This window comes from Hyperolius riggenbachi, chromosome 7, assembly GCF_040937935.1.
Source record: "Hyperolius riggenbachi isolate aHypRig1 chromosome 7, aHypRig1.pri, whole genome shotgun sequence".
Taxonomy (NCBI): domain Eukaryota; kingdom Metazoa; phylum Chordata; class Amphibia; order Anura; family Hyperoliidae; genus Hyperolius; species Hyperolius riggenbachi.
The window spans coordinates 291259873-291279113 of NC_090652.1; the positions used below are offsets into that span (position 1 = coordinate 291259873).

A 19241-nucleotide genomic window follows, 5' to 3' on the forward strand; every position below is an offset into this window, starting at 1 on the left:
GCACAGGATGTTATAGGTCTGCTTCCATGAAAGCACGAAGTAGAAACACAGAAGATTTATTGTAGGTTTTATCTTAGCTGTAACAAAGATTTGTTTTCTTTAACCTCATAAGCAGTAATCCCAAATCAGGCTCGGGCAGAAAAGCCAGAGCGGTAACCCCGAGCTGGATCCATGGGAGGTGTGTAATGTGCAGGTCTGCACCAGATCCATCTAGCGTTTTGATTTTATTTATTTAAGGGTCTAAAAGCTTGTGAAAAAATAAATAAATATTGTACTGCTTTCAGGTACTAAAATCCAGAAATAATCATAACGACAGGGAGGTTAAACATTATTATGCTGTTGTGCATCTAATAGAGCAGAGAGGAAGTTCTGAGTTCAGGTCCGCTTTAAGTGTAACTACTTCCTGTTCACACCTAGTAAACCTACAACACTCCCTCAGTCACAAGGGCATGCTGGGAAGGGATGCTCCATCTGCTGAAGCCATGCCTTCTACAGAAATATAGTCCATCATGGCTTGTGGTTGGTCAGGAAGAGGGATGGGGAGGAAAAAAAAAAAAAAAAAAAAATTGGCTTAAAGTTGCTGAGAAAATTTAGTAGCTATGAATTAGTGACACACACTTCAGTCCAGAAGATTGTAAGCAAAATTTGTAGGAGGAGTCCGATTACATATTTATGGACTTGAAAATGTTGAGTCTCAAATGTGTGAATTAGGATCTGCTACTTTAAGTGCATAAAATGACCTGCCTGCCTGTTGAGGACTCGAGCTATATGGAAGAGGTATAATCTCGGCACATGGAAGATAAAATTCAGAACACACGTAGAAGGTCATCGCGCAAAGTTGCATTTTCATTTATTGTCATTGTGGCTTAACAAGATCAATAATACATGTATACACTGTAAGGCTAGAGTAATCATTGGTTTATAGCAAGGATGCCGAAGGTATCAGGAAAAAAACCAAAACAATGAAAACAAACAAAAAAAAAAATTGCATACTGGCTAGAACCATATCATCATGTCACGCAGATAGCTCAGCAGCATTCTCCCTATAGTAGCCATCTATTAAGACTGCTTTAAAACAAGGAAAGACCAGTATACAGTAATAGATCGGAGCATGAAAGTTCCAACTATACAGTGTTATAGTCCACATTAACTCTAATCTAAAACTTGTTCTGCTAACTCTTGAGACACAGCGGAGGCAGTCTAGTCTGGGTCACAAAGCAGCAGGTCTTGTAGGAGGGAGCAGTTGTAAGCTCCTAGTGGGCAGACACAGGCTGTGTGATCCAATGCGGCTATTTCCGCTGTGTGCAGATGTATACACATATACATACCCAGCACCGTATCTAGTACATGAAAAACGCACATATTCCAGTTTTGTATTTTTAACCTTTTTCTTTCAAAAGTGACTTACAACAGTGCAAACAGTACTTTCAAATAGTCTTGAATAAAAATATACCCTTTTATTCTATGGTCTGTCAGCATGGAGTACTTAAACAGTAAGTGAGAACTTTACTCTGGATAGACTTGAAAAGGTCAAAAATTAGCCAAATCTCACTAGTTTTACAAAGTTTATTCCATTTTGAAAAAAAAAAAAAAAAAAAAAAACTGACGGAGGAAGAGGACACTAGCGTCGTACATTTGCATCTAGCATATGGTAATGTGTAGAACTTTTTAGCATATTGATTTTTTTTTTTTCCATAAATGAGTACCACTTTACTGCAAACAATTCTTTAGAATTAGGAGACTTGCCAATTGTTTGCGAGGCCCAATTTTTAGCTACCAAACTGGCAAGTTCATGTTGCTTAGTTTAGGCCCAGATAACACAAACAAAAACAGCAGTGGAGATGTATGCTTTTAAAAAAAAATTTTATTGTGAAATGTACAAAAAAAAATAATAATAATATTCTTATAAAATAAACTATACAAAAAAAAAAAAAAAACTAGCTTTTAACAAAATTAAAACAAGTCGAACATTTAACACGTTTAGACAGACGTGGGAGGCTAAAGAGTCCTCTACCTGAGTCAATTTTGAAATTAGGTTTTGTAAAATTGGTGAGATTTAGCTCATTTCTTTTCAGGATGCCACTAAAAAAAAAAAAAAAAAAAGAAAAAGAAAAAAAAAAAAAAGAAAAGAAAAAAAATTAAAAATAAAATAAAAACATACTACAGTTTCATTAAAACAGAGACTGCACATACTATCTACACACAACATCCAGATGCTTGCAGAGAGACATTATAGAGAGGAAGTGGTTTTTAACTGGGATTTTGAATAAAGCACAAATGTACTTTGATTTTAATTTTTTTTTTTTTTTTTACAAGTACAAAAATGTTAACCGAGGATAGTTATCTAGCTGGAATAATATGGCGTGGCAATTGCAACTTTAGTGTGAAGACTGCATTAATTGGGGAAAGGAACGGGCATCAAGACAAATACATTCGGACACACCAATAGAAACAGTGATCCCATAAGCTACTAAAAATAGCTTTTGGTGTTGTAAAGGAAGAAAAATAACTAATGAGTGTACTAGGCAAGTTATTTTTCATATTTTTTTTCTACAAATTATTTTTTTTTATTCTTTAAATTACATGAATCTACAGTTAACCATTATTAAGTATCAACTCTGTCTATATTACTGCATCAAGCCAATAAACACTTAAATGCACTTCACAGCAAAAGATTATGTAAACTTTATTTTGCTTTTTTTTCTTCTTTGTTTTGTTATTTTTGTGTGTTTTTATGCTTATCCATTTCCATTGCAACCCTGAGGACTAAGCATGAACCAGACAGTAACCATGTTGGACTGGGGGGGGGGGGGGGGGGGTGGAAGAGGGGGGCCGCTGACTGGCTACTGCCGCTGACTGGCTGTCTGGATGCTCTCTTCATGGGCTGCAACAAAATGTCCTCTTTAGTGGTTTTCAGCTGATCCCGTTAAGGCCTAGAGTTTTATGTTCTACTGCCACCAGGGCTTGCCATTTCTATGTCTCTGTGGCATAGAAAAAATGTTGGGAGATGCAAAGCCATCTTTTGTTTAGTATTCTGATGGACTTTGATGGGAAAAACAAAGTTGAATCTGTATATTGTTATTTTCACAAGCAGCTCTGAACCTGAGTATTTTATGGTTATAACTAAACATACAAAAATGTATGTACATTTTCTTCTCCACCCTTTTTTGTAAACAGTTGTCCATATAATCTTTTAGTTTTATCCCTTTATCTATGAAACATGCATATCATACATACATTTTAAATATACAAAAAAAAAAAAAAAAAAAAAAAAATTAAAAATCTTACAAAACCTAACTGTCACAAAACTGCCGGGCACGCCACGCCAAAGCGAAGTCACCCAGGCTTGACGTAATCTATCGACTTAAACCCATCCACTCATGTTCATAGAAAAAAAAAAATACTGTTTTTTTTTTTTAAATCATTTTTTGCACTTTCCATGCAATTACAGTATTTATAACACTATCGTATGTGGAGATAGACGTTTTCACTAAACCTCTTCGTTTGAGGGGGTAAAAGCAGCACTTAAAACATTTATTGAAACTGGCAACAACTGTTGCCATTGTAAAGGTAAGGAAGTTTTTTTTCCCTACCAACTGTTTTAAATTAAAAAATATATATTTATATATAATATTTACAGTAAAATGGAGGGGGAGTGGGTGGGAAGAAGCTGTGAAAATTTAAAAACGCTCATCACATGTTCATTCCTTGGGCACTTAACAGCGAATCGAGCATGTCAAATGTATCTTTGTAGTCCATGTGTTGGCTGTTGGCACTGTACTCTGGACTGGTATCGGGGCCGTTGGTCTCGGCAGGATTCTTCTCAAGCCGGACAAGGGTGCTGAGTTGGCCATAGCCTACTTTATATGAGCCACCGGTGGGTGGGCCGCTAGGAGGTGGTGGGGGTGGTGGAGGAGGAGGTGGGAGTAGAGTGTGATTATGCGAGTTTGATGGAATTAGGTTTTTAGCAGAAGTTGGCAGGGTACCTGCATTCTTGGAGCTTTTGCTCAATTTTGGGAGATGGTTGAATGAAGTGTCATTGGAATGCGGCCTCTTCCGAGAGGTGGTTGAGCTGGTAGAGGGACCAGCCTCATTGGACATACCAGCGGGGCTCCTTAAGACAGTGTTTGGGTTCACGTCCATTAAAAGTTTATTGCTGTTGCTGCTTCCGCTTCCGTGGTGCGAGTGGGACTGCTTATGGCTGCTGCTACTGTGTTGTCGACTGGAAGAATGCTCTTTGTGTTTATCTTTTAATTCTTTGCTCACATGTGGGCTCGAGTGCTTACTCTTGCTGCTTCCCTCATCGGATGAGCTGTGACGATCAGCAGAAGACACCTTTATTTTCATTTTCAAGTCATCTTTGGAGCTTCTCTCCGTTGGCGGAATAGGAATGCGTAGTTTCAAGGAACCACTTTTATCTTTCTTCTCAGAAGAATGTTTGTCAGATTTTTCCGCGCTGGAAAGTGGAATTTTCATTTTTATAGGGGAGGTGACTGAGCTACCGCTGGGGATCTGGGTGTGTCTTTTGTGTGACAGCGGCTGCTGATCCATGTGGACAGGTGGGACCTGATCACGAGCATCTACATCAGATTCGAGTTTGCGCTTCTCCCTGTATTTGTCTAGAGTCATTTTATGAGACATGGCCGCAGGGTGAGCGTAAAGTTGTCCGTGGTGTTTGCCGCTTGTTGCTTTAGGCGCATGCTCCGGCTTGAGCGTGTGATCTGCAGCTTTGTCAGGCCTGTGATGTAAGCTCGCGTGGAGCTGACCAGCAGCCATATTGTATTGTGTAGGTGGCAAGTTGCCATCTTGCTTCTGGCTGTAAGCTTGATCATTTCTAGGCTGTTCTTGGTGTTGAGGCCATTCGTGATGGGGTGCCATGGTGTAGGATGTACCGGGCATGGCTAATATTGGCAGTTCTTCCTTGTTATGGCTTGCCTGAATGGGTATGCTTCCTGAGTTCAGAGCTACAGGTGCTGGAAAAGCAGAAGTTGGGGGCTTGGGGAAACTGGCAGTAGAAGCGATCCCAGCCACCGGGTCCATTAGAATCGAATTTGGGACTAATGACGAGTTAAGGAGGGCATTGTCAAGTTGTCCATCAGCCTTGGGCTTCCTTGCTGCCTGGGTGGCCTGAAGTAAAAAAAAAACAAAAAAACACATGGATTAAAACATTGTTTAAATTTCCGCTTGACACCCCAAATGGTTGTTCTGTGCTTGGATCTTATGATTGGATTGACCTGCTATCTCATCTAATAAAAGGCAACCAATACATGATTACTAGTAATTGGAAGTCCTGACATCTATTGTACTTAGACCTGTACAATAAAAATAAGATCTTGGAAAAAATATATTAGATTCACATACCTTAGATTGTCCATCATATTCTTAAAGATACTCAGAGCACCTCTCTTGGGTATGCCTTTAAAGAGACTCCGACCAGTACTGCAAAGTACTTTATGCATACCTTTCTGTAGCTTGTGCTCTCCCCTTTCATTTGATGCCTGAATCGCCGTTCTACACCAAATAGTTTTCAATTTCAATTTAACAATCGCGGCTGCCATCTTGGCTAGGTTATAACTTCCGGGTCGCCCCTGTCTGTTAGAAAAGTGCATCACCGAATGAAGCAGGAAGAGGAAGTGACACGCATGGCCATTGCAAGAGGCTCCTCCAGAGGGGTCATAGCATGACTTTGTTGGAAGTAGTCTGGCTTAAAGGCATGCCCATGAGAGGTGCTCGGAGTCCCTTTAAGTAGCTTCAGGCACTGAGTCTCTTTTTTACTTTGTTGGTTTTCTTTTTCTTTGGTTTTAGGTTATTGCGTATATATGAAGCATCACCTACTAGTAAATCTTTGCTTCTTTTGCTTATGTATAGTGAGAATTAAAACAAGTTTACCTACAGCTTACTTATGCCTAGAGGTGGATATACCCATGAGAATACCCACGCTACACTAATGATAGTTCAGTCTTTCATATAATGTCCATAAAATAGCGGTTGAATGGTCTTGAGGACCACTGCTACAATTTCCTTGAGCAACTGGATGTATTCCTTCCAACCAGCCATATGTGGTTAAAATGAATGGTTGGGTAGAAACGTTCACCAGTATCATATGGACTTTGGTATGAAGTTACTAAGCTAGATAATCCTGTGATGTGCATTCTGGCACATACATACACCCTAGACAATGTATAAGCTGCTGAGTCTCTTTATACCAATAAAAATATTATTGTGGGGAAAATAAAAAATATTGGGTTTAAAAGTGTAAAAATGTGGACTGAATACAAAATGACTAGGCTTGCTATATTGGGCTAGTTACCAAAAGTAGCAGTTCAGGCATTTTTCTAACTAATTCCCCCAATGCATGATGCATACAGAGTGTACAACTGAAGTACTGGTGGGGCTATTGTGGTGGCCCAAATATGCATCAAACAGGCTTTCCTCTTTTTGCTACCCCACCTGCCGCAGTCTCGAAGTGCTTCTTACTGGCACCACACAAGAGTAAGTGGTTAAGTTTTTTAGTCAACAAATATACTATACTATACTATACTATACTATACTATACATCAGCCTGGATTGTTCTGGACAAAATTGAGGTTACTGAAGTTTATGCAGAAGTTATGCACTTTTTAGGGGGTAAACTTCCACAGCTTGAAACCGGATCAATCGAATCCCACCATGGACCATTTGCAAGCTGCATAAAGTTTGTATTAAATTTTGCACAACTCTGCATCAACTGAATTATTTGCGTCTCAATGACCTTTCCTATTGCAGGTATTCAGACAATGAAAGGTCCACCCCCCTCAAACAAAAAACCTCCAGATGACTTCTGTAATGAAAATAAATCTCCTTACCCTCCAGTTTCGGATCTTTTTCAGTCGGCTGGGTGTTTTCTCAAGAATTTGTAGAAACTCGTGCGTAAGCTCTGTATAAAGAAGAAAAGTTATATAGAAGCTGATGATAACCATTATGCATACAATTAACTTAGCTTCACAGAAACATAAAAATACAGCGAACACCCCATTTCCATCCATTGCGTAGCCGATCCCATTCACAACAAGGGGGGGGTCAGTCTTGTAATGTGCCCAGCAGTACAATATGGCAATGCACAAGTGAGATTGTCAGACTGTGCAGCCTATGCACTGCTGATAATCTTGCATATCACACAATATTTACATGCGTGCTAGCAGCTCTGTGCTAAAGTGTAAATACCTGGGGGGTGGGGTGGGGGGGGTTTCGAGGTACCCCCTGGGGGCACTTTTTTTTCCCTACAAGTACACTTGTAAATTACAAATTACCTTTGAAACTGTACTTTCCCAGTTAAAGAAAGAGTATATAATTCTCATTCTTCCACAGGAGCCCAGCAAGGTATTTCGGGAAGGGCAACTTCACATAACCAAGCTTTACAGACAGCAACACAACCTCCAAGTCATCTTCCCTCCTTTCCCGTGGGCATCTGGTAGTTAAACTCACTGACCTGCCCACAGCTGAAAAAAGGGGCGAGGGGGACATACTATACTGCAGCAGCAAATGCCAAGGAAATGGTTATCGCGTTTGTCACTTTGCTTCTACACGCCGTTGTGCTCATCTCTACTGCATATAGAATGTGGCCTAGTTAAAAATGGATCCAAACTCTAGCACAGCACACAATGGAAACGCTGCTGGGTTATGCTTGTTTAGTCAGATCACACTGTCTCATCAGTAGCAGTGAATACAAGCCAGGAGCTCTACAGGCTCTCTGCTAATAAACACAGAGGCTTAACCCTTTCAGTGCCCCCTGCAAAGTGAATCCAGGTTAAAGCTTCAGGCTATTTTCTTTAGGATTGTGCCTGGAAAAAATGCTTACAGCCAGCGGTTAAACCGACACCTTTCAATGCATTTGCTGTACACCATACAGATCTTCGCTGAGCAATCTTGCCCTAACTCGCCACTTTCACATAGTATAAGGGCTTCAATGAAATAACCTGCTCAAACCATTTCATATCTGTTGGCCAGTAAGCTACTTAGACAACCGTACAAGATTGCACAATGAACACTGTATAGCCAAGTTCAGAATCAAAAGCCAATTGTCAGTATAGGTGGTTTGCAAAACAAGCTAGCATAGGTACAAGAGAAGAGTCCTCCTTACCATCCAATAACTCCAATGTAACCGTTTGGTCCACATATTCCCACCAATGCTTGCCATCCGTAGACACCGGGATTTCCCAGTTGGACCATTTACATGCCAGGTGAATGCACACACAAGCTATTACAGTGGGTTTGTACTGAAGGCAGAATGTAGTCAGATGTAAGCTGTAGATAGCAAAACAAAAAAAAGAAAACAAAAAAAACTTATTAGACAATTAAACAAGATGTATTTAAGATGAAAGACAAAAAAAAAAAAATTATAAGATACCAATTGCTCTACAGTGAAGATAGATATATATTTTATTTTCAAAATTAGCATATAAAACCTCATCCGTGCGTCTGTAACAATGCTCGCTAGAGCCCTATTAGAATGGACAGACCGTACTAGCAGATCTTTGATGGACTGGGAAATAAATTCACCATCACAGGGAGGACAACCCAGGGTATGCTTTAGATACGTAGTGCAAATGTTAAAAGGTCTGAACCCCCATAACCTTAAGCCAAACTTTAAAAATATTGCAAAAAAAAAAAAAAAAAAAACCTGTAAAATCAATTTATATTAAACAGGCAGATCATAACTTTCTCTATATAAAAATTAAGTGACTGAGGGAGGGATCACACTTGCATCTGTGGGAACTGCAGCGGTTTGCCACACAATTGTGCATTTTAATGCATACAGTTCTTTTACAGTATCCATTACAGTGAGACACCGCATGGGTTGTGTGAGATGGGGGAAGAATGTGTTTTTTTTTAATTAACATAATGCTGAATCGCAGCAACCTCCAGAAAATGCAGCAGCAGACTAGACAATCAGGAGTTTTTGAAAAAGTTTTCTGCGGTACGTGGCAATACGCTGCGGTTATTCTCAACTGTGACCCCTGCCTAAAGAACGATGCAAGGATGAAGGAAACATGGTCACTGCTTTAATCCAGGGCTGTGGAGCCAGTACAAAAGTCATGGACTCCAACTCCTCAGTTTATGAAAACACTGACTCCAGGTAGCCAACATTGCTCCGACTCCATAGCTTTTGCTGTGGGTACAAATATCATCCAACTTCGACTCCTCAGTTTATGGGACCACCACCACGACTCCTGGACTGACGCCACAGCCCTGCCTTTATCACTGCACCATTAGAGTCAAATACAAGGAGTGATCTCCATATTTGCCAACGAAAGCAACCATTGCAAGTCTTTATAATGCAAACTTGGCACTCATCCACAACCAGCAATCTCATCCTGGCAATTACATCATTGTGTGGGAACAAAAATGTTGCCTATTTTTCACACCTCTAAAAAAAAGGTGGGTACACACTATGCACATTTCACTTCAGACCCGATTCAAGCAAGTGATCAGATTATATCCAATCTGAAAATCAGAGGAAAGCTAGCACACACTTATGCAATTTTTTTCAAATTCCGATCAGATTTCCATCAAGTTAAACTGTGTATGCAATTTATGAGGAGCAGCTCGGCATCTGTACTCAAATTATACAAGATAAACATGATGAAATAATGTGCCATTCATTCTTATAATATTTGCAGAAGTTAAGAAGCCTCTGCTCACAATCGTGGAATTTAAAGCGGATCCGAGAAACTTTTACTCATTGCATAATTGTGTTCCTTTCATATAGTTTATAAGGCATTCCTCAAGCCAAATACTTTGTTTTAATACTCTAACTCCCTATAAACTAAACAAGCCTCACCCACAGCTTTTCTGAGTGCCTTGTCATTTTCAGACACTAACAAGGGCTTATGGGATTCAGTCTGGGCAAGAGGAAGGGGGGGGGGGGGGGGGGGGGGGTGTTACTAGCCAGAGAGCACGGTGGCGTAGTGGTTAGCTCTCTCGCCTTGCAGCGCTGGGTCCCTGGTTCGAATCCCAGCCAGGGCACTATCTGCAAAGAGTTTGTATGTTCTCTCCGTGTCTGCGTGGGTTTCCTCCGGGCACTTCGGTTTCCTCTCACATTCCAAAAACATACAGATAAGTTAATTGGCTCCCCCTAAAATTGGCCCTAGACTACAGTACTTACACTACATAATATAGACATATGGCAATGGTAGGGATTAGATTGTGAGCTCCTTTGAGGGACAGTTAGTGACAAGATATATAAATACACTGTACAGCGCTGCGTAATATGTCGGCGCTATATAAATACTAAATAGTAATAATAATTTCAGAGGCAGAGGGGAGGTGGGGTAATAAGGTTTACAGGCTGAGGGCTGGAGATGCAGATCAGCTTGCCTGTGTGTAATGTTTACAAACAGAACATGGCTGCTGTCATTGTATCACAGGACAAAATAATCATTCTGTTGAAGCTGTTTGCCACTAGATTTGCTGTGTAAACTTTCTAAACTTTATGCAAGATAGAACAAGTAACTTGTCTATATAGTTCGTTTTTCATCTCGGATCCGCTTTAACCTTGAATCTCAATTTCGTGGACAAAATGAAAGAATTTTTGGTTAGTGTGGTAAGGGGTTAGAATTTATCTTAGATTTTATTGCTCAGCTGTGTTTGAACAGGAAAGATAAAGTTGTCTTGTTGCTATCCCATGGGACAACCAGTTATATTAAATCCACAACGCTTTGTGGAGGTCCCTAGAGACAGGAAAGAGGAACTCTCCAGCAGGGCAACAAAGTTTCTAACCCCCTAGCCAAAAACTATTCAAATATTACAAAATAATACATCCTGAAATTCATTCTGTAGGATACAGAATACTGGCCAGCTGCTAAGCAGAAAAAGCAACTCCGATGGGAGAAAATGGACGACACCAAAGACACTCGCATATTCCAGGCACATGGATAGCGGAGTTATCCTGCATGATGAGTACAGGGCATGCAACACAAGTCCTGTGCCCATCATGCAGGGGGCTCTGTGGGAGCTCACAGCTCAACCTCTGACCACCTTGATGATGGCGACAGCTTCCAAAAAGGGATAACACAGCAGCCATTGTCGGCAAACATGGCTACCGTGCACCACCAAATAAGCCAGTCTGCTGGGAAAACAAAACAGAGTTGTTATTGTACCAGAGGAGAAAAATACAAAAAAAAATAGAGCAGAGAGCTTTATCTGGATTCTGAGCTGTGAACTAAACGTGTCTGCCAGGTGAAGAGTCTACAAGATATAAATAAATAAAAATTCATATTGGCAGCTCGTTTTGAAAATAAAAATATTTGCTACATAACACTATTAAAATAAAAAAAAAAAAAGTAATTGTAATTTATCAAAAACTATATCTAAAGTACCAAATTAGAGCTCAGCTAAAGCAAAAATTGAACAGGGCAGACTCTCAAAGCAATCGTGTCAATTAGTGTAAGTTATACGAACTTTAAAAGTACAGACGAAATCTGCTGTGTAGCTCTTCATCTATCCATATAGGCTTATGACCGCCAGGGTCTTGAGAGTTTCCTGTAGAACTGCCAAACACCTACCTCCTCTCCATCCTAAACATTCTCTACCGTAATGCAGGGATGCTGAGAAGTCCAGTTCCTAGTGTACTCACTACACCTGGTGTCATGCAGTAGTTTGAAGTAGCGGTTTAGTCAGTGGGGAGTGAGGTCGTGTAGGGAAAGCAGTAATGAAGTGAAGACCGGGAAAAACACATCTGGCCCGTGAAACATCGTCAACCACTTTATAGTTATGTGCTCCTCCTATTCACTTATCGACCCGATTGCCAATAAGAATTTGCCTTGTTCAATTTTGGGCTTAGTTGGGCTTTAATTGGCATAGAGATACTAAATGAGAGGCATGTAATGCAGTACTCACCAAGACGCTCTTGGGTTAAGTTTACTTCTCTAGCTTGCTATTCGGTGCTACCAGTTTAGTTTATGCACTCAGAATCAAGAAACTCATCAGAAAGCAACACTACATTTCTTGTTGTGCAATCCACCCCTCTGTGTCAGAGACTCGCACACAGGGCTGAGCATTGGGCCTAGGGGGCGGGAAAAGGGCAGGCCACAGAGGACAGCCCCGCCCCTCCCCTGAGCACCAAGGCAAGAGAGAGACACAGGAAGATGACCCTGCAGTAAAGAAAGCTATAGTGTGCCGCGATAGTGCAATAAAGTTTCAGGATAACCACCTGTTGGTAGCCATGAAATACGACGTCTGCGCCAGGTCCTTGCTTGCTGCAAGACAAAAGAGAAAAATAGACGTATAAGCATCATTCAGCAGAGACCTGGACAGCACTTTCATTACCATGTTTGAAGCAGACATCCTTTCTATTTTTAAAGCTGATCTGACAAAACACCAGTTGTATAGGATTGTGTAGTACGGATAATGAAGAACATTAGTAGCAAAGCAGAGGTTTTTTTTTTGTTTTTTTTTAATACACATTGCATCATACTGTCACAGTTGCAGTTAAAAACCACTGCCTTTTAAGCTATGAAACACAGCAGAAATAATGACCTGTTGAGCTTTTTGCAGTAAAACCTTATCTCAAGCTGTTGCTCATGGTTTGTCTGTTTAAGTGCTTCAGAAAACAGGACTGTATGACCCAAGTTGGGTTGAAGAGCTCAGAGAAGCTCTTTTGCATAGATAACTGCAGTTTAACTCTTCCTGTACTGGAAAACATCACAAGACTCTTCTTTGCTACTAATGTTCTATTTCTTAGCTGTACTACACATACAATTCACAATCTCATAAGTTTAATTTCACTTCAGATTTGCTTAAAGTTTACAAAATGTGCATGTTGCATTAGATAGGTTTTCCAGTTAGATAGGATAATAGAAGTAATTTTTAAATACCCTTCCTCCTCTTACATTACTATCTGCTTTGCAATATTTCTACACAATCATTTCTCAGATACAAACAATTCTGCTTGTCTGAAACTGTACAAATGACATTTTTATGTAACTGATGAGCCTGGAACTATAAGAATACCTTAAGAATACCTGAGCTCAAACACTAGCACACACACACAAAAAAACCCCCCAAAAAATAAAATAAAATGTTAAGGCGGAACTGTAGTGAAAATAATACTGCCATGAATCAGATTGCCTATTTTGTACAATAATTATTTATAAACTAGTGACCTTCGCACCCGCCCGTCGCACACCCGGCCACTCACACGCCCGCCTGGCTCCCTGGCCCTGTCCTGCCTGTGTGAGGCTGGGTCCATGCTGCGCACATGTGCAGTAGCAAAAAGCATGGACCCAGCTACACAGAGACACCTGTCCCTGTCTATTACTATATAGGATAATTTAGTCAGCGTTTGCCCATTGTAAACTCTTTCCTCTACCAGATTTACGTTGTGACATTTATCAGATGACATGGCAACATGTCTACCACTGGCAGGTTCATCTCTGCGGAATGTTTATTCCTAAGAATTCCAAAGCCAGTGAAATAAAAATGGCTGATCTCCCAGAATGCACCGAGAGTAGAATTCTGCATAGCTTATCACTACTGCAGCAGAAATAGATGTCTGAAGCGTTTTTGATGCTAAAACCAGGAAAATTATAAAATTGGGTATCCTGAATAATTGACTGCATTCTACTATGTGTCACTACAGTGTCTACCTATATTGTGAAAAGTCATGTCACAGTGCTGACTGACTGACACTACTGTGTAAACATCCTACAATAATTACTGAGCCTCAGTGAGAACTGCCGAGGACAATTAGTGGCAGTTGTGCAATAGCAGCAGCATAGAAGCATCTACACAGGGAACTTATAAAGTAGGACTGCCTAGATTAGAACAATCTTACACTGCAAGTCAGTGAGGGATGCTAACTTTTGCCACTTAAGGGGTCGATTCATAAAAGGCTGTGCGTAAAAAAAAAAAAAAAAAAAAAATCTGGTCGGGAAAATGCCGCATTCGGGGATTTACCGAAGTAAACTGGCGGTAACAAGGGAAGAGTAGCTGCCCGAGTTGTTACAGCAGAGACCGCATTACAATAAAAAGGCATCCCAACTTCTCTTTAGATGTGCACGTTTTGTTATACTGCCTCTCCTTGCCGTGTATCTGCTCTGATTCTGTCTATTAGTCTTTCTTAACAATCTATTCAATTGACAAAGCTTAGAAGAAGAACGTCAAGAAACTTTACATATGCCACGATTGTGATTTTCACATCCAGCACAAAAACATCTCAAAAACAGTAACCCAAGAGGTTAAAAACAGCCTAGGTTTTCAGGGGAGGCCTTGTTCCGCTCTTGCCGCCGCCGCTGCTGGGGGAGGAGGGGGGGGGGGGGGAGTGATCTTACTGCTTCTGCTTGTTAGTCTCCATTAACATCACACAGTCCCACATAGACTTGCCTCTTCTCACCTCTTCAAAGCAGGTGGTATGTTCCGTGCCATTACCGCCTGCTCTAATCTTTATGAATTGACATTTACTGACAGGTGTTTGAAGTAATTACCGCACAAGTCGGTTATTTACCCCACTGCTCGGTTATTTTAGCTTCTCATGCGGTAACTGCTTTCCTGAATTGACACTTTCCTAAGTGCTCGGTCAGCTGTTTTCTGCAATACCGAATGCGGTAATGCTTTATGAATCCACCCCTATAGTAGTGTTGGCGTTTGCATAGAGCATATTGAATTTGTAACACCTAAATACCAGATTTCAGTAATGAACAAGCAGACCAGGTTAGAAAAGAAGAAGCATCAGTCACGTGAAACATGGTGTGTAAAAAAAAAAAAAAAGTGAGTGAACTACCCCTCACCAGCCTGCTTGTTCGATGCTGAAGTGTGGCGTTTTAAGTGCGAAAACTGCCAAACACCAACACTACCAAATAGATCATTTCAAAACAATCCACCTCTGGTTTGGTCAGGGTAAAGCCTGGTACACATCCAATTCTGACTGGCCAATCTCTCCACCTTCCTATAGTATGAAGACCAACACACATTCAATACAATGGTTGTCAATAAGCTCTTGAACTATAGGGAAGTGGTCTAACTGGCCGTGTACCAGGCGCTTAAAGAGACTTCTTTGTAACAAAATTTTCAGCCTTATTTCTTCTATCCTATAAGTTCCTTTACCAGTTCTAATGTGGTCGGTTCACATTAGCTTACGTTCCGCTCCGATGAGCGGAATGCAGCAGCGGCAGCAATGCCTTCCCGATGGGAAAGTTCACATTGCTCCGGTCATCAGAGTGAACGTTCGACATGTCGGGACCTTGCGTTACCGCTCCATTAACGGAACGGAAGCACAGGAGCGGATGCGCTCCAATGTGAACCTGCCCCTACTGCAGCCTTTCCTAGTTGCACAGTGGCTGTATTATCTCTGTTATATAATCTAATCTTCTTTCCTCTGACGGCTTTGTCGGGCTCAGGCAGGAATGTGCTGCTCTTGTGATAGGATAGAAGCTATACACACCCTCTCCACGTCCCCTGCAGGCTCTGTGAGTCACAGACTGAGCTCCCCTCAGCCTATCACACTCTGGTTAGCAGCCATATCTTGTTTGTAAACACTGCCTAAAACTGGCAATTACAAGCCAGGATCTCAGCTGGGAGTGGCAGAAACAGCAGAGGGGCCGAGAACATAATGAATAGAATGGTGTGCTTTTTATTGTAAGAATTTTAGAGTACAGATTCTCTTTAATTCAGGCTTTCCAATGCCTTTACATCTAAGCTCCCTTGAGAGGGCGAAGGTAACCCTTTATCAAAACAAGTGTCCATGGATAGTTAGACTTGTGAGCAATACAGGAAACAAGATGGCAGCCCCCATAAGAGCACACATTCTGTAACACTTACCAGCAAGAGGACAATGTGCACTCATAGGAATGGTCAATTTCCTGCAAATTCGTTACAAACTAATGCTAATTTTATGCGGTTTTAAAATGCATGAAATATGGCAGTTGCTGTATCTGAGTGGTCCATGCCCAAGCATGAACCCCAATATTTCAAATGACCACCCCCTATGCACTAGCAACTCAACAAAGGAAAGCAAACATTTCAATCTTTTTTCCCCCCAACTTCAAGATTTAAACCTGAAGCTGAAGCGAGGAGGGATATGGACATTTATTTCCTTTTAAACAATGCATATTACCTGGCTGTCCTGCTGATCCTCTTCCTCTAATACTTTTAAGCCAGACCCTGAACAAGCATGCAGATCAGAGGTTTATGACTGAAGTCTGACAAGATTAGCCACATGCTTGTTTCAGGGGTGTGATTCAGACATTACATTTCCGTTAGCGGGGCGCATCCGGCAAGTGGCGCTAATTACATTACAATGTTGCCGAATGTATAGTGTTTGAAGTGGCCGGCTCGCTGTGGCCAAATGTATATTAAAAAAAGTGAATTAAATGACAAATTAGGCGGCCGCAATGTAACAGATCAAGCTGCCGGCTTCGTGTTTTGCTCTCCTCTCCCCTTGACCTCTCTCCTATAGAACACTGGCCTGGGGTTAACACTCGTGCCCCCCCAGAGTCAAACGTCGCAATAAAACAAGCAGGATTCCCTGCCGCGACACGCATGTCCCCCTCCCCAGGGCTGCCAGTATTGTATAGGAGAGAGGGAAAGGGGGGGGGGGGGAGCGAGACACTAAAGCCTAGTACACACTAGCAATTTTGATTGGGCAATGATTGGTCAATTTTACCACCTCTATGTAGTATGAGGGCCAAACAGATTTTCACTTCTATGCAGATTATATAGGTAAATGGTCATACTACATGGAGGTGGTAAAATTGACCAATCATTGCCCAATCAAAATTGCTAGTGTGTACTAGTCTTTAAGCCACCGGCTTGCTCTGTTACATTGCAGCCAGCTTATTTGTCATTTAATTGACTCACTTTTTTAATATACATTTGGCCGCAGCGAGCCGACCACTTCAAACACTATACATTCGGCAACATTAACATTTTAAGTGACGTTTAGTATTCATGAAATAAGCGCCACCTGTCGACAAGCGGTTACATTAACACTTTTGTGTTAATGTGAACTTTTAATATAAATTAGCGCCACCTGCCGGATGCTCCCGGCTAACGCAAAAAGTACCTTTCTTTTAAACAATGCAAATTGCCTGCAGACCCTTAAAGCGGAACCAAACCAAACATTTTTTTCATTAAAAATATTTAGTTGCACCACTCTGACACATACAAAGATAAATAAACACTCCTTCAAGCCTATGAGAGCATTTCAGTGCATGCTTTTCACCCTTCTCTTTTCATAGCTAGGGTTATACTGGGGGCAGCCATTAGCAATTCCTCCATTGCTGGACACCATCTACTCCACCAGTTTGCCGGAAAAATCCCAGCAATTTGAAAGGAAGGGGAGGGGTTCTTCCAATAAATGTAAAATATTTTATATTTGTCATCATGCAGCTGAAAAAGGCTGCTATTTATTACTATAAGTTAGAAAATAGATTTTATTTCTGAAAGCTTGTATTTTTAGTTTGGGTCCACTTTAACAAGCATGCAGAACAGGTGCTCTGTCTCAAGTCTGACTGGATTAGCTACATGCTTGTTCCAGGGTTGTGACTCAGATACTACTGTGGCCAGAAGGATCAGCCAGGCAATTGGTATTGTTTAAGAGGGAATAATTAAGGCAGCATCCATATCACTCTCACATCAGGTTCACCATAAGACCACACAAAATATTACTCAAGCTAAGACCACAAGAAAATAAATGCCATATTCCTCTAACATTTACCGCTCTTAACCTTCATTAGAACTGGGAAGGTTTCAATTCACAAATTCACTATCCTTCCAAACTGTGACACATTATTGCAATCAAACGCCTACAAAATAAACAGCAAGGTCATAAAACATCAGCTGCTCAAAGTTTTGAACTCCTAGTCTGCTGACCAACTCATCTATTTGAAAAAAAAACCTAACAGATTTGCATAGCTGCTTTAACTACAGTAGCATTGCGTATAAAGACAATACAAGTAACTCCTCTTCCAGACCAAAGCTAACCAACAGCAGGGGGTGTAATGCCTGGTACACACCATGCAATTTCCAGTCTGATCAATTGGTCAAACCCATAATTCCCTGACCTGTCCGATCGGCTTCCCATCGGTAACAGGATCGCTTTTCAACTCTCAACGACACAAAAATCGATCGGGAGCAGTTCGGACATGTTAGAAATGATCAGTCTGACCCGTAGATCAGATGGGAAATTGCATGGTGTGTACCTAGCTTTAAAAAAACAAAACACAAACAAACCCAAAGCTATATTTAAGATTCACTCACTGACACACAGTGTTTGTATATATAGTAGTATATATGTAAAGAAGAAACCATAGAGGTCAACTGGCTGATAAAAAAAAAAAAAAAAAAAAGCTAAATATATACAAAAAAAACAAAAAACGCATAATATGCAAGTATGATTTTTATTTTCAAAGTAATATAAAAAAAAAATTTGCGACGTCACCACTTAATATGAACAAGCAAGTGACACGGTTTCTGCATTATTGAACAAGCATCAGTTGTGACTGCAGGCTCAAAAAAAAAAAAAAAAAAAAAATTAAATAAATAAAAAAAAATATAAAAAAGCAAACCAAAAATAAATAAATAAATAAATAAATACAAAAAACAAAATAAAAAAGCCCAAACTCAGCGCAGTATTTTTCCTTCTACATTTATTTTTTTGTAAGCATGCAGAGCATTTTATGGTTTTCATGACAAAGACATTTCAAAATATTTAGTAAAAAGCACAAACCTCTGACTAATTGGGTACATTTCACGACATCGGTATGCGGATGCTCGATCGTGATCTCAAAACCTAGCAGGGGAAAGAAAAAAGGTTATCATTGCGGCAGGGTCAGATTTAAAAGTTCAATAACTTAGGCCTCTTTCACAGCACGACGTAAGTCACCCGTTAGAAAATGTTTTAAGAAAAAAAAAAAAAACACAACAAAAAAAAAAAAAACACCACAAAACGTTCACAAAATCCCTGATTGCGTTTTTAAGAATAAATACATTGTATTTATTCTTTTCAAAGAGCTCACTTCCTGACTTACGAAATGAGTATGTATTTAGAGAGTTTAGCGTGTCTAATGTCCCCTTATCTGTGACTAATCGCACCTGTAAATTGATCTCTCAGCTGTGAGAGATCTCAGCAGAGCAGCTTATTTGTAAACACGGGATGTTACCCCTATGGGCTTGATTCACTAAGAAATAGCACGCCTTATCAAAGTAAACAAGCCTTAAGGCTCATACACACATCAGACCATAGTCTTTTGAAACTGAAAGATCAC

The 19241-nt window shown here is 40.5% G+C and overlaps 1 protein-coding gene across 4 annotated transcripts in view; it reads right to left on the bottom strand.

The window, feature by feature from the left end:
* The window catches only part of CCNT2 (cyclin T2), a 79597-nt gene that overhangs the window by 49885 nt on the left and 10471 nt on the right, over positions 1-19241 (bottom strand). For 2 of the 4 annotated variants that reach the window (XM_068245935.1, XM_068245934.1), the window contains exons 5-9: positions 18704-18766; positions 12191-12236; positions 8120-8283; positions 6846-6916; positions 3987-5127 (exon numbers count right to left, since the gene is read on the bottom strand). In XM_068245935.1, the coding sequence (XP_068102036.1) occupies positions 3987-5127; positions 6846-6916; positions 8120-8283; positions 12191-12236; positions 18704-18766 (1485 nt within the window). Of the gene's footprint in view, positions 1-833; positions 5128-6845; positions 6917-8119; positions 8284-12190; positions 12237-18703; positions 18767-19241 lie in introns of those variants that run through there. The other 2 variants (XM_068245933.1, XM_068245932.1) reach the window with 1 other exon arrangement.